The sequence below is a fragment of the Haliotis cracherodii genome, unplaced genomic scaffold (assembly GCF_022045235.1).
Source record: "Haliotis cracherodii isolate W230 unplaced genomic scaffold, xgHalCrac1.p SCAF_13, whole genome shotgun sequence".
In the NCBI taxonomy this organism is placed as follows: domain Eukaryota; kingdom Metazoa; phylum Mollusca; class Gastropoda; order Lepetellida; family Haliotidae; genus Haliotis; species Haliotis cracherodii.
This window is the reverse complement of record NW_027266268.1, coordinates 13,121,925-13,145,126: the sequence shown is the minus strand read 5'-3', so window position 1 is coordinate 13,145,126 and position 23,202 is coordinate 13,121,925. Positions and strand designations below refer to the sequence as shown.

The 23,202-nt window shown below is 38.2% G+C and overlaps 1 protein-coding gene across 2 annotated transcripts in view; it reads right to left on the bottom strand.

Annotated features, from left to right (window-relative positions):
- The window catches only part of LOC139459638 (ATP-binding cassette sub-family A member 2-like), a 90,258-nt gene extending 70,181 nt beyond the window's left edge, over window positions 1–20,077 (bottom strand). For both annotated transcript variants that reach the window (XM_071241231.1, XM_071241230.1), the window contains exons 1-2: window positions 19,740–20,077; window positions 1,074–1,167 (exon numbers count right to left, since the gene is read on the bottom strand). In XM_071241231.1, coding sequence (XP_071097332.1) covers window positions 1,074–1,167; window positions 19,740–19,805 — 160 coding nt within the window. In that variant the 5' untranslated portion in view covers window positions 19,806–20,077. The remainder of the gene's footprint in view (window positions 1–1,073; window positions 1,168–19,739) is intronic.
- Window positions 20,078–23,202: the final 3,125 nt, after the last annotated feature.

Genomic DNA, 23,202 nt, shown 5'->3' with positions numbered 1-23,202 from the left:
TGCATACACTGCACAGCCTCCCAGGTCTATTTTTGAATAGATTGATGCATCAAATATTTTCAACGTAACAGCAATAAAAATACTTTCTCACTATCTTCACTTGTGCTCAACAACAGGTATATACCTATTTTTGGCATCCATTTTCAATTTTTATGCCTATTGGGCTCTAGGATACAGAATTACATGTCCCGAAAAACAATTAATATAAAATCTCTGTTGTGGGAATGAATGTCATATCTGACAGACTGAGCCTCAGGGAGTGTGAGGTCATGTGACCTAAGTGTGTATTGGTTGTTTGAGGTCATGTGACATTATTTTGCCTTTTGTATTAGTCCTTTGGGATCATGGGACCATGTGCTTTTTAAATTGGTCATGTGATTTACAAAAGTATCAATGATTGGCTGAGTGATTTGTAAATTAGTTTGTTTGTTGTTTAAGGCAATAATCCAGCTATATGAACACCACTTTTATACTTACCTGAGTTAAGTGGAACATAATCATAGCTGTATTGACTTGAATGAAAAATGGCTAGTCAGCAATTCTACACCAGTTGGTTCCAGACACATGTATTCATATGTGGCAGCGATAGAAACTAATAATTTTAACCCACTAGTCCTTGTAATGATTCTTGTTTAACACTGCACTACACAATATTGAGTTTCACCAGATAATCCAGTGATTGATATCATGAGCATCAATCTACACACTTAGGATACACAGACAAGTCAGAGAGACTGACCACCTGATCCAGTTAGTCTACAGCAAGCATGGGTTGAGGGTGACCTATTCTAACCCGGTTTGTTGGTTGGTTTGTTGTTTAACGCCACACTCAGCAATATTCCAGCTATATGACAGATGATAGCAGTCTGTAAATTATCTAGACCACGCAATCCAGTGCTTGACATCATAAGCATTGATCTACACATAGGGATTTGATGACATGCATCAAGTAAGTCAGAGAGCCTGACCACTCGATCCTGTTAGTCGCCTCTTATGACAAGCATGGGTTGCTGAAAACCTATTCTCCACCTGGAACTTCACGGGTCTTGGCTGAGTGAGGTCATGTGACTTACATGTGCCTTGTGGATTGGCTGGAAGTTTCTTTCGGATCATAAGTAGGATGACAAACAGCACCAAAGGAATGAACAACTCGAACAGCAGCACAAACTGAAACAGCAAGAAAAATATTCAAAAACAACATCCACAAACAGCAACATCATCTGGTCTTATACAACATGAGTGAAGGTTGTTTCCCACTCCAGTCAGGAATATTACAGTTATACCATTATAACTGTAGTGCCCTTAGACTTGCACAAGTCTCTAAAGCAATAATTATCATTCAAAAATCATAATTTCTAGATAATATATATAATAAGAATAGGTTGTCCGAATAAAAAAACTGGCATTCTTAGTATTGTCTGCTATCTAGACTTGCCAAACATAAGATAGAATTATTATACATCCATGGACATATTATTCACTACAGCCTTGGAGCGAGGCTACAGTGCCCTGTAAATAACTGGGTCTGGGTTTGGGCTGGGCCAGTGAAGGTTTCATCAGCACAATCCATCTGACACTATCCACAAGGTCAGACATCAAATCCACACAGTGCTCCACAAGCATGAGGTGGTGGGGACCTATTCTGACCTGGATTGATTGTTTGTTTATTAAACAGCATACTCACCAATATTCCACCTACATCACAACAGTATATATTCAAGTTTGAACCATACAATCTAGTGATTGACATTATGAGCATCGATCTATACAAATCGGATACAATGACATGCATGAACCAAATAAGTGAGCGTGACCAATTCTAAGTCGGGTCTACATGGGACTTCTAACATGAATTTAGGTTAAAATAAAAAAATATCTGTGACAATTTACAGTGACCTAGTTATAGAAAAAGATTGGGTGGGTAGTCCAATAAAAATGAAACAAATATATCCAATACAGCCCATGCAAGTCTATAATAGTGGGCAAGTCAAATCTGATGCAGTTTCTGAGAATGAAGAGAGGTTTTTTTATAATATTGCATTAAGACAGTTCAACAACTGTTTACTTCATTTAAGAGACGAGATGTATTAGTCCTTAAGCTTCATGTTACTAAAGCTCATCTTACTATTTCTGTACAAAAACATTTTTCAAAAACAATTGCATAACATCTACAACATATACAAGGTGAAGACGGTGACTGTGGTCATATACATTTCTGCACAATATACATTTTCAGTGTATCCACATTAAATTACACATTGTTACATTGTTACACGTCTCCATGATTGACGTTAATCAATAACTCATCAGCAAACCCTGTAACAGTGAGTGAGTGAGTTGGGTTTAACGCCGCTTTTAACAGTATTCCAGTTATATTGCGGCGTGTCAGCTTAATGTGGGAGGAAAGCCCGAAGTGATGCAGGTCTCAGACGTTCACCACTTCGGTGAAACCCACGAGCACGGGTATGGTGCTGACAAACCTCGGAACATAATCGGGGCGAACTGGGATTCAAACCCACAATCATAGGTTTCTGGGGTGCCCAAGGGACGCAACTCTGCACAGTGAATTGCGGTGCCTTAGATGACTCGGCCACCCGTGCCCCCCAACCCTGTAACAACATGTAATGATCAAACATTATCATAATTACAGAATCACTTATATTATAAATTTCTATACCGCAAATTATCCATGTTATCCGGGTACTAATATCTGCTCAAATGTGTTTTATTTGTTCCCTGACCAGTGGGTCCATTTGTCTTTAGTTATCATTCTCAACTCCCTGGGATGTATACATCATGCTAATTGATTGAGAAATTGTTTTTTTTTAAATTCCATAGTTCACAATTGAGAATATATCATGTACACATGGACATGATCACACAACCATTCACTAAATTCATAAAACTAAACATAATTAGCATGATAAGGTTTAACACTATAATGATCCATGAAGATCTGGGTTAGAATAGGTCTTCAGTAACCCAGGAGACTTATAATGCTTGTCGTAAGAGGAGACTAACGGGATCGGGTGGTCAGGCTTGCTGACTTGGTTGATGCATGTCATCAATTCCAATTGCATGGATCGATGATCATAATATCAATCACTGGATTGTCTGGTCCAGACTCGATTATTTACAGACCGCAGTCAAAGCTAGAATATTGCTGAGTGCGGCGTTAAACAAAAAACCAACCAGCCGGGTTAGAAAAGGGCACCCTCAAACCATGCTTGCTGCAGAAGTCGACTAACTGGATCAGGTGGTCAGGCTCTCTAACTTGTCTTTGTATCCTAAGTGTGTAGATTGATGCTCATGATATCAATCACTGGATTGTCTGGTAAAACTCAATTATTTACAGACACCCATCTAGCTGGAATATTGTGTAATGCAGTGCTAAACAAGAAACATTACAAGGACTAGTGGGTTAAAATTATTAGTTTCTATCACCACCACATATGATAATATGTATTTGGAACCAACTGGTGTAGAATTGCTGACTGGCCATTTTTCATTCAAGTTAATACAGCTATGACTATGTTCCCCTTAACTCAGATAAGTATGAAAGTGGTGTTCACATAAGCATTAAAACACGTACAATCATCCTAAAGAAATTTTACAAAATTCAATTCCATGTCAACAGCTTGGCCTTGTTACACAGGGATCTAGTTCACAATAAATGGCCACAGCATGGAGAAACTACATTTCTATCTCCATGCAAAATTTGATGAGTCACACGCTCAATAGAACCATCCCATCAATCTTCAATCTTTCACGTTTCTATGGCAACCTTTACTACGAGGCAGCAGAGACAGGCAAGTTTTTGGCTCAAGTTTGGGGTGCAAACATTTCAATTTCAGAAGTGCGACAGTGGAAAATCTCACCAACACCTCGAAAGAACGTCTTGTAGAATCAATAACGAATATAGCTAGTTCAGAAAGTTAAAAACTTGAATTAGATTTCCAAAAGTGGCAGCAAGTCTTAGGCCCAGAGTAACAAATACAATTATCATGATTATAGGTAAAATGATAACATGAGAAAACCCTGAAGATATAATTGCAAATTCAATAGTTTTCTTTTTATGAATGTTGGCCAGTATCAAATTTCATTCAACATGTTCAAGTGATTAATGTCTTCTTTCTGTTTGGGTGATAATCAGATAAGGACTTTGAAAAAAAATATGTTTTGTGCTGTTCGTCACTGTCATCAAAACCTGAACCTGCATAAGCCATTTTTTTCCGAATGATCAATAACTCATGCTTTCATTTGGAGGAAATCTGGTTTAAACATTAATCCACCAAATGTCAAGGCTGTCTGGATTTTAACCGCACTGTTATCTCACAGGTCATTCAGGGAAGTCACAATTTGCTGTGCAGAGTTACCTCCCTTCTTTGCCAGTACCGCAAGGTCCTCTGCGCATGACACCTCTGTTACATTCCTGGTAACATTTCTGCAGCCAGTGTGGAAACAGCCAATACACAAATCATGAAATTTGCCTTCCAGATGTAGTGACATTTATATTTTTGCATATGTCTTTTAATACAATTGTAGTGAGTTGGGAAAAGGTTAACGACTGACTTACTATTTCCCAGATGAAGTTACGTTTGTTTGTCTAATTAGATTGGACTGAGATTGCAGACCAACAAAAAGCACCCAACTTTCACCTTACGTTTTTACGATACCAACACAGGATAGCTGAAATGAAATGGGAATTCAAACTGACAAACAAAGAAAATATTTTAGCTGTGTAAGAGTACTCAGAGTGACAACTGTCGTCACCTGTTTGTAAACAAACAGTCGTTTCAACTCCATGCATGGTTGTGCCTGCCACAGTAGCAGCGGTAGAATAGAGAACTCCGCAAACGGGCTTTCGCTGTGAGGAGCCTGCCAATATCAAAAGATTCACCCCCACTATGACTCATAATTGCTCCATCAGCACCACACCAACAGCGTTAAACATTTAAGACCTACGACACATTGGTCCTTCCTCCCACACACTATAATATAATTGAAAATATTGCTCAAAGTGGCATCCAACCAGATCAACTTTTCCCCAATGCAGATGTGTCCTTTCCTAATTAACAACTCCAAAGAAAACCTAAAATAATTTTATTATAGATAAAGAAAATTGGCTTTGGCCACAGGAGGAAGTGGCCAAATAATTAGGAAGCTCTCGATGAGATCGCCGCAGGTTGTTGAGGAGAAGAATGAGTTTGAAAAAGTCAATCGACTTTTATATAGTAAGAAAACCCAAAGAGGGCCCCAGCTGCAAGGATATCGGTTGTGGATACGTTGTACTGTTAAGTGCCTCTGTGATTAGGTTATTGGCTTCAAGGTGACCTGACAAGAACTTCCAGAAACCCATTGTCATCTGTCATCTCATAAAAACACTTTTCACACTCAACTGTCTACCACTAAACATTGAGAAAGAATTCTTAAGGATGTTTATACATTTTAGAGAGGGACAATTTAAACAATCTTATTTGAACAATTTGTCTTGTTTCTGAAGTGGCATCATAATTTACTGAGCATACTAAAAGTATATATACGTGTTTACGCATTTCCTAAGTCAATGTTATGGCGTTCGGTATGCATGGGTATGGGACCATCTTCTTCTATCTTCTTAGCAATAAGATTTTAGAAGGGGCGGTCGGGTAGCCTAGTGGTTAAAGCGTTAGCTCGTCACGCCGAAGACCCGGGCTCGATTCCCGACATGGGTACAATGTGTGAAGCCCATTTCTGGTGTCCCCCGCCGTGATATTGCTGGAATATTGCTAAAAGCAGGGTAAACCCATACTCACTCACTCACTCACTAAGATTTTAGAGTGAGTTTTTTGCAATATTCCGGCAATATCATGGCAGGGGACACCGGAAATTGGCTTCACACATTTAACCCATGTGGGGAATCGAACCCCGTCCTTCAGTGTGACAAGTAAATACTTTAACCACTAGGCTACCCTACTACTTTATGAAGAAACATAACATTGCAACAATGAATGACATCACAGTTGTTGTTCACTACACTAGACATGGAGGTAAAATGCTTCAAGAGCATACTGGTAGAGGTGAGGTGAGGTGAGGTGAGGTGAGGTGAGGTGAGTACTAGTCCAGATTAATTTTGTTATTTCAGACACCATGACACAGTTTACACAATACACCACTCAGACACAGAATACTGACACCGAGCCGACCAGTCCTTGTATTATCTGCGTAATGCTAAGCGCCAGACAGGGAAACACCAAGAACGAATGACTGTCTTTTGGTATGATGCGGCCAAGGGTCGAACCACTGATGTTCCTCTCTCCGGTCAGACATTCTATCCACTACACCACAGTGGTGGTCATCCCAGCAGGGACCAACAAGGATGGGTTTAACACATTGACCCCATGGGGGAATATGTCGTAGTCAGGGTGACCAGCAACTGCTTTAAAACCAGCAGAGCCTTAAAAACAATTGATACAAGAATGTGTTTTTTTACTTTTTTTGATTCATTAGTTAAAGTTGTTACTGTAAATGTGTTTGCAAATCCAAAGAACAATAACAGCAAATTAGAGACTGAAAGATAATGGTTTCATGCAGAAATAATTTTTAGCTGTACAGATTTGGCAGGAAACAAACACTTCTTGTTTGAGACAGTCCAAATTGTTTCCATGGAAACACAAGAGATGTTAAAAAAACTAAAAATTTAAAAATATGAACAGGTAATAATTGAGCACATGGTCATTGCACATGTATAGTTTCATGCAGGAATATTCATCAGTGTGAGAGTTATAGCTCAGAAATGAAGCCTTGAATTGTTTGAGACAAAATTATTTCCATGGAAATTAAGAAAGATTTCAAAATAGCAAAAGGCACCAGTTAAGATAATGAGCAATGCACATGCCAAGTTTTGTTGAAAAATGTTATGGCCCAGAAAGGAGTCCTACCCCTGTTTGAAACCTAACCTAAGTGGAAATTGTTTCCATGAAAACTTAACATATAATTTGAATAAAAATTATATAGCAAAAGACACCAGTTCAGCTGACGAATAGTCCAAAATGAATACATTAACAGATATGATATCCAATGAACCTGTCACTTGACCTCAATTAGGTAGCTACAATTCCTATCATTGTCAACAATTAATGTATGTGCAATCAGAAAGGACTGAAAATCATAGTACAAAATATTTCATCATGGTATTACCATAGTAACAACACTTATCAAAGCAGTCATACTTTCTCAACAGGAGAACAGTCAGGGGTCTTTAAACATTGCAGGTTACCATGGTTACATGTCAAAGTCAATAGACAATTCAAGATAAGCAGGACATATTTGACCTTGTTCTAAAATTAAACAAATGATTTAACCCCATTTGTTTTCAGTATCTTTACGATGAACATACAAGGAAGTATTTGTTTGTTGTTGATAGTAGTCATCATAATACACAGACCTAATGCATTGATGGATAGTTAGTGAATTCTGTATTTAATAGTTCATGAGGTGTTTTTTTATATTACCATGAATTCTTGCATTATGGATCCGACAAAAAACAACATTAATGTGAAAAAATGATTATGTGAGCTGTTTCTTATTAACGTGATTACTGTTGATTTTGATATTTCAGTTACATAACGACATGTCAGCTTTATCATGTTTCTGTGGAAGAAATAATTAAAGCCTAAAGCGATGCATTGCTGGAATTTTGCCCAAAGCAGCATAAAACCACACTGACTGACTCAGTCATCATGATCATGAGCATTTACTACTTGAAACGATCATAGTTTTTAGCACAGGGTATGGTGCTGACCAATAGAACTAATAATAATCTGGAATTCAAACCCACTTGGAGCTTGCCGTAAATGGTGACTATGTATATTGTAAGAGGCGACTAATGGGATCGGGTGGTCAGACTCACTGACTTGGTTGATGCATGTGGTCGTAGCCCAATTGCGTAAATTGATGCTCATGATGTCAATCACTGAATTGTCTGGTCCAGACTCAATTATTTACAGACCAATATCATATAGCTGGAATGTTGCTGATTGAGGCGTTTAACAACAAATAAACAAAATCAAACCCACTTTCCTTGGATTCCGGCATGTTTAGGTGAGGCAACTCTGCAAAGAAACTTTATGGTACTGTAGAAACTGGGCTCCCCATGGCTCCAAAACACAATAAGGAGATAACAAACTATAGTATGCATAAAGGTGATATATGACAATATTTATTTTCATGTAATGCGTCACAACAGACATGCATACTTCACGACTACCATTACAAATAGAATAGGGATTGCCTACAGCCCCCATGACAACTGTGTCGCAAAGCCAATGTTTCATCTATACAGGAACATTTAGAAATATCTGTAATCTAGAACAAGTCAGGGCTCCATGTAACTTTGTAAGGATCAGGGTTTAACTTGCACCAGGGGGATGTTGACATAAAAACCTAATTGCACCTGCTGAAACACATACTGGTGCAGTCTGCTGCCAGTGTCACATAAATTCATGAGGCATTGGTGTAAAACGCAATAGGAACATGTGCACATAATCTTGAAGTACGCTCAATTTGATGACATCAAGCTGAAGTGCGCATAGCAAATTACTCATGACACAGGATTAGTTATATAGTATGGTAAATAAGGCCTAGAGGTATTATCGTCAAAGATTGTGTCCCAAAAGAAATATTAGGTTGCATTTTGCAATAAAGCTTGCTCTGGTTTTCAGTGATTCATGTTGCACAATTGAGTCCAGTCTAAAGTTCATTCACGAATATATTTCGCTATGGGTGGTTGGTTTATTGCAGATGATAACTGTGATTGCAGAGCTTCACATATACCGTCACAGTGTTTGCCTTCATGAATTTTTGATACCCTGAGGCAACATGTTAAACTGAGTAAACAAGAAACATGCTACTGGCAACATGCTAACCTGTGCATAACAATGATAACATGCTTCTAGCAACATGTTAACCTGTGTATAACTAAGCAACATATAAACCTGTGCATAACAATGATAACATGCTACTGGCAACACGTTAACCTGTGTATAACAATGATAACATGCTACCGGCAACATGTTAACCTCGGTATAACAATGATAACATGCTTCTAGCAACATGTTAACCTGTGTATAACTAAGCAACACATAAACCTGTGCATAACAATGATAACATGCTACTGGCAACATGTTAACCTGGGAATAACAATGATAACATGCTACTGGCAACATTCTAACCTGTGTATAACAATGATAACATGCTACTGGCAACATGCTAACCTGTGTATAACAATGATAACATGATTCTAGCAACATGTTTACCTGTGTATAACTAAGCAACATATTAACCTGCGCATAACAATGATAACAGGCTACTGGCAACATGTTAACCTGTGTATAACAATGATAACATGCTTCTAGCAACATGTTAACCTGTGCATCACAATGATAACAGGCTACTGGCAACATGCTAACCTGAGAGAACCATGATAACACGCTTCTAGTAACATGTTAACCTGTGTATAACAATGATAACATGCTACTGGCATCATGTTAACCTGGGTAAAACAATGATAACATGCTACTGGGATCTACTGATTACGGCCAATAATTTTGTTCAATTTTACCTGTGTATAACTAAGCAACATAATTATTAACCTGTGCATAACAATGATAACAGGCTACTGGCAACATGTTAACCTGTGTATAACAATGATAACATGCTTCTAGCAACATATTACCCCGTGCATCACAATGATAACAGGCTACTGGCAACATGCTAACCTGAGAGAACCATGATAACACGCTTCTAGTAACATGTTAACCTGTGTATAACAATGATAACATGCTACTGGCATCATGTTAACCTGGGTAAAACAATGATAACATGCTGCTGGCATCTACTGATTACGGCCAATTATTTTGTTCAATTTTCAAGTGTACATGAACACATCTAAAGTCAAAACGTATAAAACAGAGTTCAGATTTTTTTGACACAGCCATATGTTATACACACTCTTTTCCTTGCAGGTCAAGTTAACAGAGTCAACAACATTACAGAAAAAACACTTATGGAAACAATGAATCAAACAAAACTCATTTTTTAACAATTGGATTGTATTATCCACACATGAAAGACTCTATGAACATGATGACCATTAGGGACTTGTGTGAATAGCAACATATCTCGTATCATAAGGTTATCATGCTAATACACTTCCTTGATTTCGATTCAGAAAATATTTCAACCTCTGACATTAAGTCACGTAATCCCCTGCATGAGGTGAAGAATGGTGAACCCTGGATTGTTACTAAACCTGTACGGTTTCAGCTAATCATAGAACGTAATCAGCTTACAGGATCACTGACATGATGCTCCCCAGAAACTTTGCCAACCCCAACCTACTGCTGAGATGTCAAATATCTTGTTAGGTCATCACGTGGTCTGTTGAACTGTTAGAGTTACATCATGAAACATCACGCATGTGTTCTTCATGTGTATTACCATGGTGACTTCACAAAATCTAATACAATGAATCAGCACAATCATGTCAGAGCCCCTCAACTACTCATTTTTAAAAGAAAGGGGTTTCAAACATTGTCAAATGGGAATAAGAAATACATGCAATGTACATGTTGAAGGAATTATAGTCCCAAAATATTATTTTAGCCACACCGATTACAACTGATAACATTTAGTTTTGTATTATCTGATAGTTCTTGGCCAACTAAGATAAGATGCAACAGAAAAAAAAGTGGCCTCAAGGTTAATTTCAGGTATATTGATTTGAAATACTTTCCAAAATTTAACTAATGAAGCCTTTTTTCAAACAAACAAACATGATAAATTGTTATTGTTTCTTCTATTCTGAAATGAAAAGTAAAAACGGTATGACCTCATGAAACAAAATTCTTTGGTACCGCCACTTAAACACGTCATATTACCAGTACTTATTGCTTGAAAATTTTTCATGTTACCACGGTTACAAAGATTTTTTTCTTGCAGATCAAATAAACAGAAACAAGAGCATTTCAAACATAACAATCAAAACTATTTCATACTATAACATCCTGGACAACTTGTTACGATTTTCGTTATTGGTAACATGAAAGGAAGGTCACGTAAATGTAATTGTTGATACCCAAACAAGCGTCGGTTGTTTGTTTGATCAGCAGTTCACAGAGTAGTGAAGTACAGCAAGGGGGGAAGTGCACACTTGTCACTCCTTTGACAAACTAACAGGTGCTCCAGTTTACCTGCAAGTGCAATTTGGGATCTTTGGGGGAAATCCAGGTCACTTTAAACACATCTCAATCGTAATTTTCCAAAGAACGGACATCACTGAACGCTAAAACTCATAACAGGAGGGACCATAATTATTGAATGAAATAGAATATTCTAGTATAAACATGGTAACCATGGATACAAATAACTAGTCATAAACGTGAACAAGGAAGTAAACATATTGTGTTTTAAATTTTGGGATATGGTTTGATACCTGAAATTGATCTGAAACTGTAAATGCATAAGCAACTAAAAAATCAAACAAAAACACACCACACAAAGAGGTTTAGAGGAAAATGATAACAATCTTCCATTTTTAATGCAGGTGGATCAGGAGATGTGACATATTGTCTAAACATGCCAGGAATTTATACAGGTAGTTTGATGTGGTGCCTGTGGCAGTGTGACCATGGTGATCGGTTAATATATGCATTTTGTAAGCATAAATTGGCAAGGCTGGATTCACATGAACATCATGAAGCATGGAAAATACTAGTACACACTGTACATGGTATTGTTCGGTGTGTTGGGTATTTGGTGATGGGGATGAAGATCTAAAATTGATTTTCTAAGGCTTCGGGATCTTGATCCAAACAAATATATAGAAATGTATCTTTTGCATCCATAGGAAGTCCTTGAATAAGTTGATTGTGTGTATAGGTATTCCTCTTGTGCCATCACCCACAGGATGTCCTTGAATACATATTGACTTCATGTGATTAATAATGCATGTTTTACCATGTTTACAGTCACTCATCACAACTAATAACATGGTATTTTATCTCAGGTTTCATTATTATTCTTGGTCATCTCATTCATCGTGAGGGGCGGTCGGGTTACCTAGTGATTAAAGCGTTCACTCGTCATGGTGTGGATTCCCACCATGGGTACAATGTGTGAAGCCTATTTCTGATGTCCCCCGCCATGATATTACTGGAATATTGCTAAAAGCGGAGTAAAATTAAACTCACTCACTCTCTAATTCATTGTGTCATCATACTCCAACAGAATGGATTGTGGCTCATAATATCAATCACTGGTTTCTCTGCCCCAGACTAGATTATTTACAGGCCAGGTCCTTCACACAGCTAGAATTTCGCTGAGTGCAGCAATAAAACATGAGATAAACAAGTCAGCTGTCATGGTAACACAACCACTTGTCAGAATAGTTCTAATTCAGTCCAGGTAACCTTGGTAACCATCCAAGCCCTAAGTCAAAGCTTTCATTGATCTCTAAATTAAGTAGCATATTTTAAACATCATTAGACTTTTCATCTTTGTAGTCAACACTAAGGATGCTAATCCTCATTGAGCATTGCTGGTGTGCGAGTCCTACAACATGTACAAAACAAACAAACCAATAAACTATTAATAAAATAGAAAAACTCCTTGGATCTTCAATCAGTCAACTGAAACATGAACAAAGATTGACCTGGTCAGTTATTGTGTAGGTTTATTGAGCTTATGTGTTGGTCATCGGACATTTGAAGCTTTTTGTGGGTTGAATATTGATGGCCCTTAGGTCACACATGACCAAGCAAGCAAGCAGGCTTGGTGGCAGCTATACAAATGAAGCTGGTCTTACTGTGGTATTTCTAGCTTTGAATGTTTAGTGTTGGGTGCTGTCCATCTGCCCTACACATGTCTCAAAGAGCCAACACACTCATTGACTGATGCCTGCTCCCTGACCTCCAACAGCCCTTCCACCAGCATGTTCAGATATGTCTCTGCCAATACGGCCAGTTTCAGCCCTTGTTCACAGTTTCAGTCCTTGTTCACAGTTTCAGCCCTTGTTCACAGTTTCAGCCCTTGTTAACAGTTTCAGTCCTTGTTAACAGTTTCAGTCCTTGTTCACAGTTTCAGTCCTTGTTCACAGTTTCAGCCCTTGTTTACAGTTTCAGTCCTTGTTCACAGTTTCAGCCCTTGTTTACAGTTTCAGTCCTTGTTCACAGTTTCAGCCCTTGTTCACAGTTTCAGCCCTTGTTAACAGTTTCAGTCCTTGTTCACAGTTTCAGTCCTTGTTCACAGTTTCAGCCCTTGTTCACAGTTTCAGCCCTTGTTAACAGTTTCAGTCCTTGTTAACAGTTTCAGTCCTTGTTCACAGTTTCAGTCCTTGTTTACAGTTTCAGTCCTTGTTCAGTTTCAGTCCTTGTTCAGTTTCAGTCTTTGTTTACAGTTTCAGTCCTTGTTCACAGTTTCAGCCCTTGTTCAGAGTTTCAGTCCTTGTTTACAGTTTCAGTCCTTGTTTAGTTCCAGTCCTTGTTTACGGTTTCAGTACTTGTTCACAGTTTCAGTCTTTGTTCACAGTTTCAGTCCTTGTTTACAATGTGCGTTTACAAATTTACATTTATTTCGCCTGCATAACAAGGAAAAATCTTTTCTACAGATTACCATGGAAATCATGTGATATTGGGAGTGAAGAATTGAATTCAACCATGTAGGTGTGAAATTACACCAACCAAGCCAGACAATAACAGAGGACAATTAATAGAGATTATTAGCTGAATGTGTTTCCGTATTGCAAATATCATATATTAGGAATAATATATTTCTGATTCCTAAAATATGATATTATGATAACACAAGAGGGTAATAATCTCATTATCATATAAAACAGGTGAAAATCCGGGTAAGAATTTGTCTTCAGCAACCCATTGCTTGCCTTAGAACTGCCTAGATCGAAGCTCATGATGTCAACCACTGGATTGTATAGCCCAAACTCGATTATTTACAGACCACAGTCATATAGCTAGAAATTTGCTGAGTGTGGCATTAAACAACAAACAACAAAACATTATTGTATAAAGTTATTCTTAAAGTGATAAATGTGTTAGACATTTTCATTCAACGAAGTGGCTTTAGAAGGCATGTATGAATACAAAGTTTGAGTAAACTGCCCAATTTATCATATTGTGCCATTTTCCACACGACTTGCAGCCATTTTTCCCTCCATGTTTCTGAGACACATGGAAAAACCCATATCTAAGCACACAGGAAAAATCAGTCAGTGGTTTAACAGTGGTTTATTTAGAAAGCATCGCACTGATATATGCAGCTTGGAAGGAGTTCTGCTGGGCAACCTGACATTCCTATATCTCAGATCATGATACCAAGTTTTTCAGATTGTTAAAACATTGGTATCATTTTTGGGCTGCAAACATTTTTCGAAAAAGTAATTTTCATTATAAAAACCAAATGATTATCCAGGACACTATATGTCCATTCAGTTAAGATTAATGCTCTGGAGCCATTTGCCACCAAAGCAAAATCACATCTCCTTCATTCTCATAAGTGTTGTCAGATTGGATGACTACTCTTAGCAACATGTCCTTTTGAATATGGTTTGACCTGTAGCACTATGGCTGAGGAAAATCTCCCTATGTCCCTTTTCTTATTCAATTCTCTAAGCAAGTTGAGACAGGTTGAATTGAATTCAACATAAGGAATAGGCTATTGTAGAAAACATTGTTTATTGTTTTTTTAACAAAGTTTATTTGTTGTTTAATGCTGCACTAGGCAATATTCCAGCTATATGAAGGCTGTCTATAAACTGAATAGTCTGAACCTGACAACACAATGATAGACATCATAAGAGCATCAATCTAAGGAATTGGGATATGATGACATGCATCAACTAAGTCAGTGAGCCCAATAGCGTTAGTCACCTTAAAAGACAAGCAATTCTTACGACAAGATCAATTCTAATCCGGATCTTCACACATGTTTAAAAAAAGAATTTCTGGACAATGAAAGATGCAAGGGCTAATCTTATTTCTACATCCTTTCCTTCAAAAACAATCGTGAAACTGTGTTGGGCTTTTTCTCCCACTCAATCCTACGGTATTACTATTAGTGTGAGTGTGTGAGTTTAGTGTTACCCCGCTTTTAGCAATATTCCAGCTGTCACAGCAGGGGACACCAGAAATGGGCTTTACACATTGTACCCCTGTCTGGAATTAACCCAGGTCTTCGGCGTGATGAGCAAACGCTTTAACCACTAGGCTTCCCGGCCATTCTTTTAACCTTTTAGCAGAAAATGTATGGTCCAGATCTGATATTTTTACAAGCTGCTGTCCTACAGATAGATTAAATATTGCTGAGTCGATGAGTCTGACTACCTGATCCATTTAGCCGCCTTAAGCATAAGGTGCTGGGGACCTATTCTAACCTGGAATCCCCACTTTAGGGTTGCTTTAAAAGCCTAATCAACTCTGAAATCTCCATATTGACAAAAGCTCAGCAGTGTAATCTATGCTTGTAGTCCAACTGGACAAGGAGTATTGTATGCCATGTGTAAGGTCACACAGCTTATGCTACCTTTGAACAGACATGAATTTCTCCATGACAACAATATGCAGACGTAGTACTTTCACTTTCTAAAATAGTTTACCATCTCACAACGAGAGTAAGGTATATTTTTGTCATATCTAGATTTTTAAAAACATTACACAAATTTTGATCATTCTTGAACTTATTTTACATAAAGTATGTTAAGATATCAACCAATCCTCACATACCAGGTGATAAATGTATACACCTTTTGCAGAGCTATCTCAGAGTTCATCTTAATTGCAACAGTAAAGAAAATCACAAGTTTCATCATCATCATCATCAGCAGCAGCAGCACGGTTAAAACAATCATACACATGTATGAAATCAACCCCAATCATTTGAGTTTGACCGGGCAAACACATTGACCTCTATGCTAACAGCCGTCCACAACTTTATATCCATTATTATGATACATGGAATCAAATCCAAGAATTATGTGTGACTGGCAAACACACTGACCTCTATGCTAACAGCCGTCCACAACTTTATATCCATTATTATGATACATGGAATCAAATCCAAGAATTATGTGTGACTGGCAAACACACTGACCTCTATGCTAACAGCTGTCCATAACTTTATATCCATTATTATGATACATGGAATCAAATCCAAGAATTATGTGTGACTGGCAAACACACTGACCTCTATCATGTCTATGCTAACAGCCGTCCACAACATTATATCCATTATTATGATACATGGAATCAAACCCAAGAATTATGTGTGACTGGCAAACACACTGACCTCTATGCTAACAGCTGTCCACAACTTTATATCAATTATTATGATACATGGAATCAAATACAAGAATTATGTGTGACTGGCAAACACACTGACCTCTATGCTAACAGCCGTCCACAACTTTATATCCATTATTATGATACATGGAATCAAATCCAAGAATTATGTGTGACTGGCAAACACACTGACCTCTATGCTAACAGCCGTTCACAACTTTATATCCATTATTATGATACATGGAATCAAACCCAAGAATTATGTATGACTGGCAAACGCACTGACCATTATGCTACCAACCACCATAAATGTTGTATCCATCATACCCATGTGCGGAATCAAACCAAGGCACTCTGTGTTATGGGCGAACACACTGACTACTGACCCAATCCCATTCAGATACATAGTTGGCCTGACCTTTCGGTTAGATAAAAGTGGGTTCAAACGTTCAAGGTGATTGATCTGCCCAGGTCTGTGACTGCACCCATACTAACACCACATCTTAATCCTTGATCAACTAGTTCTGGTCACAACAGGCTACATGTGATAAAGCTAATTATTTAACTCAACAACCATGCTCGGATGCTACAAGCATTCAAGATCAATTCAACCTGCCATCACAAACATGTCATCTGGGATTTATGTCCCAATGTGGTATCCATTCTTATTTTCCAAATGGTCCATGTCCTTTAGATCATATTAATTCAGAACATGGTTTTATCGGATACAAAATATGAAATATTGAGTCCTTTACACATACAAATTGAGAACAGACACAAATAATGATGATCATGAGACCACTGGTATGTGAAAAAGCATGGTCGTTTGAAAACTAAATTAAATTTTAATCATATTAAATTCATCAAAATTTCACGATTGGTAGATTGCATGTTACCATGGTTACATATACTGGAAAATGTGTATTCAGGAAAGAAAGAGGGTGAATGAATTGGGTTTAGCACCACTTTGAACAGTATTCCAGTTAAACAACGGCGCCGCAGCTAGATTAAAGGCAAGACTGAAGAGATGCAGGTCTCAGATGTTGCCACTTTGGTGACAGCCACAACCACAGGTATGGTGCTGACAAACCCAGAAACATAGCCGGGGTGAACCCGGACTCGAACCCATGATCATAGGTTTCTGATGCAACTCTGCACAGTGAATTGTGGCACCATAGACGGTTAGGCCCACCTGTGCCACCTCAGGTATAATGAACATGAAAATAAAGTTCAATATGAAGAACGGCCAAAAATCACAATATAAACATAGGCTACAGATAAAGTTATGCACATTTCGATACAGAAAGTTTAAAACAAATTTAACAATATGAACATATGATGATAATGTCGGAGTTATCTTCAAAAAGATATTTTGTAAAGTTTTAACAGAATTATGTACAAGACACCAAGGATTTATGACGATTCACCATTTGTCTGTGGCAAAACAGCCTTTACAAATGCTTTAGTTGGGTCAAGACAAAAACTGCCCCACCCCGATGCCATATTTCTACCTATTTCTCTTAACTTGCGGCAGTGGGCCATCCAAGTGATTATAGTGTTCACTCGCTATGCTAAAGACCTTGATTCATTACTCAATGTTAGAAGCCCATTTCTGGTGTCCCCCGCCGTGATATTGCTGGAAGAATGCTAAAAGTAGCGTAAAACTATCCCCACTCTTGTACGCAGCAGACTTACGTCTGCATACCCTTTTCATGGACACCTGGTGTCATCACTTATTTTCAGTGATCCATTCATATATTTTTCACCCTTTTTTTGCCTCTTACGCCCAATGAAATCTGTTTCGGCAGGTAATCGAGAATGGTTAATCTCTGGCGTTTTATATTTGGTAGACTATTTGAGGGGCAATGTAGGATAGTTTTGGATATCCAACAAATTGAAACTGCCGAATGCTCTGTGCATAGCATCATTCATCAATGTGCAGGCCGTTCTTCATCTTGTTGGGGTAAGCTGCATGAAAAGTGCATCCACTGAGCCAATTTGTGAGTCATAGGTTCTGACGTTGAGAGAGTTGCTTCCTAATTTCATCTGACTCACACCCTATCATGCCTAAATTGGGAGCAGATTTAATAGTTCACTTTTCAAATCAATGCCTTGCCATACTTAGTTAACATTCAGAGAAATGAAATTATTTGAAATCTAATTCAGGAAACATAATTAAAGTCATTGTCAACAAAGACATAATATTCAACATACAGTATTGTAAAACTCAATTTCTTTTAGCTGTTATTGGCTTAGATTTTTGTGGGTTAAACATGTTAAATTTGTATTTCATATTTTTCTGGCCATGCTGCCAAATAATAATAAAACGTTGACAGGAATTATGAGGTTAATTAAGACGTCTGTTTTCATTTCTAGGTTTACAGTGGTAGAAACTAACAGTTTTAGTCCACTAGTCCTTATTATGATAACATATAGTAAAAAACCCATTAACATGATATTAAAGTGGCAAATTTCTACTGGTCCTTATGATACCTTAACTATTGGGCATTTTGGCAAGGACTACAGGACTAGTGCCAATTTCTAACGCTGGTTTACAGGGTAGGCACCGTGGGAAGGAAAAAACATAAACTAAAAAGACTTTTCAGATTATTTTTATGTTTTTGGTTCGTGATGAACTAACATGACTAATGTGCCATACCAGTTAGCTTGTCTTGTATACTTGCAATTTAACCCTTTGCAAGCACATTTGTATGTGGTCAACACATACAGGGCAGATCCACCACAAGATAAGAAAAATATGTCAAGCCCAACAGAAATTCAATACAAAACATTCACAACACATTTTTAAATGTATAACGAATAAGGTTAATCATATTTCACATAAATAAATATTGATCATGCATTTGGTACAGCATATATTTAAGTGAATGTGTGTTGTACTGTTAGCAATATTATGGCTAAAGTATCAGATCTGGTGAAAATGTATGTAAGCACATCTTAACCCAGTGGACAATAGCATGAGCAAATATAGTGCATTGACTAAATATTTCTTCTAAAATCTGCATTCTACAGTGATCTCATCTTTAATGATTATTATCGAAATTCTTCATAAACACCGCGAATCATGATCGTCTTTGGCCTATAACCATCAAAACATAACCAGCTGATAACCCTGCTAAGGTAACTCTGCTTGTTCACTCGTGCAGTTATCGTAAACAACCACAATAATCTATCAACTGACGATCTAGCTGTCAGAAATTCCCAGAAACCTGATCGATATGTTCGATATGTAGGTATATCAATCCTAAGACTTTCGGTTAACCTTCGCATGAGCTCGTTCGATCACTGAACCTGTGGTAGAGAAGGATAGCAATGTCAACACTTATGAACAATTTTAACACTCCTCGATATATATATGCTGATTAAATCACTGTCAATCCTACTCACCGGCCTCCGAATCTTCAGAGTGAAATTCTTCCATAATAATAGCTTTAGTTGGTGAAAGAACCCCATGTTGAAACAGCTTAATTGCTTAATCACTGTCGAAGATTATCTTCTCGCGAAGCAGATTGCAGGATACAGGCTCGTGTATCTTGACGTACGTGTTCACCTATGTCTGTTCCGCCGTATGGCTCGCCATGCGTTTCTACATGGTAGTATATTGTCTCCAAACACTCGCCGCGGCCTCAGACGACATCCATTGTGTTAAAATATCGCTACAAACGACCGTAAGCACCTTCTCAGTTCTTGCAGTTATGTTTCAATTGACATGTATGCATCGCGCACCATTGTTGTTCATCTGTGTCACATGACCTGTTTTGGGCGATTTGATTGGTGTGAGTAGTATCCTAAAAATAGAAACTGATACCACGTGAATTTGTTTATTTCTCGCAGCTGATCGCCAGTATTTAGGTCAAATCAACGGGATCGCTTTATGCTGAAGAGACAAAGGGCCAGACCAAAAAATACCTATAACAAAGAAGTATGTGAGGCATGTCTGAGCTAGTTCTAAAGTCGCAATCGTTTATATGTGTATTTCTTAAAATATATACATGTACATCAGGTTTAAACTCGCTCAGCCAACAGCTATATAACAGTACAAATATCCAATCTCGTGTGCTGCGTGGTTTATGAAATCAACATTTGCATTTTTCAATCTCGCAGATTTGTCCCTGTTTTTAATGATTCATTTGGCCCAACAGCAATGAAAAATCTGAAGCACGTTTGATAAATAATAGCGCTGATCGACATATTTATGACTTTTAGCACAGTCATGTTAAGACCTTTCATTTTTTAACAACTTGGTTTAAGGTTTCTATGAGAACGTTAAAAGTCAGAGGTCGAAAAATAAAGATAAAATTGTAAAAACACATTTTTGCTAAAATGGTCACAAATAGTACAGTCGGTGAATAAATTAACATGTAAGACCAGTTATTCAACCACATTGAAGGAAATCAACAACAGTCATTAAAGGCAAAAATTCTGGGTTTTTTCAAGAGCCTAGTACCGCTACTCTACTATTTTGTTTTTTTCAGTGAAGTATGTAAAAACCTTAGCGGGAATGAAACAATGACTTTCCTCGCATTCTTAACTATATTCAACACTTGTTTCGGCGATCCGTAGACCAAATAGAAAAATGTATACAATATTACGATCAAGTAAATATTTTGAATATTCATAATTTGGAACAACCATTATCTTCACTGCCATGGTAAACAGTCACTGTGCACAATTACGTTTGTCAATAATCGTCGCAAGCAACTTCGTGATCACCGCTGTAGTCGTGACAGCATATTCACATCACAGGACCCAGGACCCTGCTTTGAATATGCACCCTTAGCAAGCACCCTAAGAAAGAGATTTGCGTCAATCATTTTTATTTACTTTTTATGTTCATGAATATTAATACAAATATAGTTATAAGATTTTGCAGCCATTACATCGTCGAACCAGGTTGGTCACAAATGTAAGCTTTTAATGTCACCGACACATGGTATTGATCACCACCTGCATGCTTATCACGTTTTCAATACTTAGTGGAGCTAGCCGATGTGACAGCAGTCGGGAAATGTGCAGTAAACAATTAGTCCTTGTGATAAACTACACGAAAGTGCCGACGAAATTTGCGTCACAGATTACGTCGCTATTGGTGTTCTTCAAAGCGGGCGACAGGGCGGATATGCTAACTGCGAAATCGCAGCTATCTATGTACTATTTTCACGACGCGACATTTACCGTTCACCAAGGTGTAATACCACTGTTACATTGCTAATACTGTGGGGATCCCGGTGTAGAATAATTATTAAATAATTAAATAAGTCATCGGTATTACCAATACTTGTTGTCAGGAACGGCTGAGGGACTGGTGATTTATTATCACACCTCCATTTAAATGCCTCGATAATGCTGGAATAGTGCTGACGGCTGCATAAAACATTATTCACCCATTCATTGCTGCCCATACACATCCGAGTCAATTGTGTGAACGCGATGGGTGTATTTTAGACAGTATTTCTCTTACATCAAGGCGCGTGTCATCTTAATGTGGTCAGAAATTTAAAATGAAACAGTTCATAGACGTAATGCTGGAATAGTGCTGACGGCTGCATAAAACATTATTCACCCATTCATTGCTGCCCATACACACCCGAGTCAATTGTGTGAACGCGATGGGTGTATTTTAGACAGTATTTCTCTTACATCAAGGCGCGTGTCATCTTAATGTGGTCAGAAATTTATAATGATAAAGTTCATAGACATTGATAAATCACACCAGCATATGTCTAAGGCACTAAATAAACCAAGGCTTGGGGAGCATCTGGGGTTGGAACCGATGGTCATATTGGGCCCTTGTACGACTAAGGGACGCAACTCTGCATACGAACGGCTCCCTCAACAACTCTGCCAGCTATGAAATATATTATTTGACAATATATCTGCCTACAGAATAGATCCCCATTCCTAATATATATTGTCGTATGGGTCCACTAAACCTGCATAACAATGTGTGACATCTCTCTCTCTCTCTCTCTCTCTCTCTCTCTCTCTCTCTCTCTCTCTCTCTCTCTCTCTCAGACCGACGTCATAAAAAAGGTGCGGCGTTAAACAACAAACTCAGAGTGATAGACTAGTCGTTGCTGGCATTGCTGATAACCCATGTCGATATTGCTATTTGATCACGTGTGCAACATACACACATGACGTCATTCAACATATTTATGTTATCGTTGTTTACCTTTCACATAGACCCGTGCAGATTCCGGGGTAGAATAGTCTTCAGCAACCCATACTTGCCGTAAAAGGCGGGATCGGGAGGTTCATGCTGTCAATCACTGGATTGTCTGGTCCAGACTCGATTATTTACAGACCGCAGTCATATAGCTGGAATATTGCTGAGTGCGGCGTTAAACTACAACCAACCCACCAACCAACCTTTCAAATAGGAATTGGCTTTCAAGAACGCGGCTTTAAAACCTAAATCATTGCCGTCGGGGCAAAATGACACTTTCCAGCAATGTCGGTTACTCATTGGGTCCGACCCGTGAAGATCCGGGGTAGAATAGGTCTTCAGCAACCCATGCTTGCCCAGTCAAAAGACGACTATGCTTGTCGTAAAAGGCGACTAACGGGACCGGGTGGTCAGGCTCGCTGACTTGGTTTATACACGTCATCGGTCCCAATTGCGTGGATCGATGCTCATGATATTAATCACTGGATTGTCAGGTCCAGACTCGATTATTTTACAGACCGCCGTCATATAGCTGGAATATTGCTGAGTGCGGCGTAAAACAACAAACCAACCAACCAACTACTCATTGGGTCCACCTGATACTCATTTCAGGAGACTCATGGTATACTTGGAGTAAAGTACTCAGGAGTCTCCGCGATAATAATTTAACTGTAGAAGCGG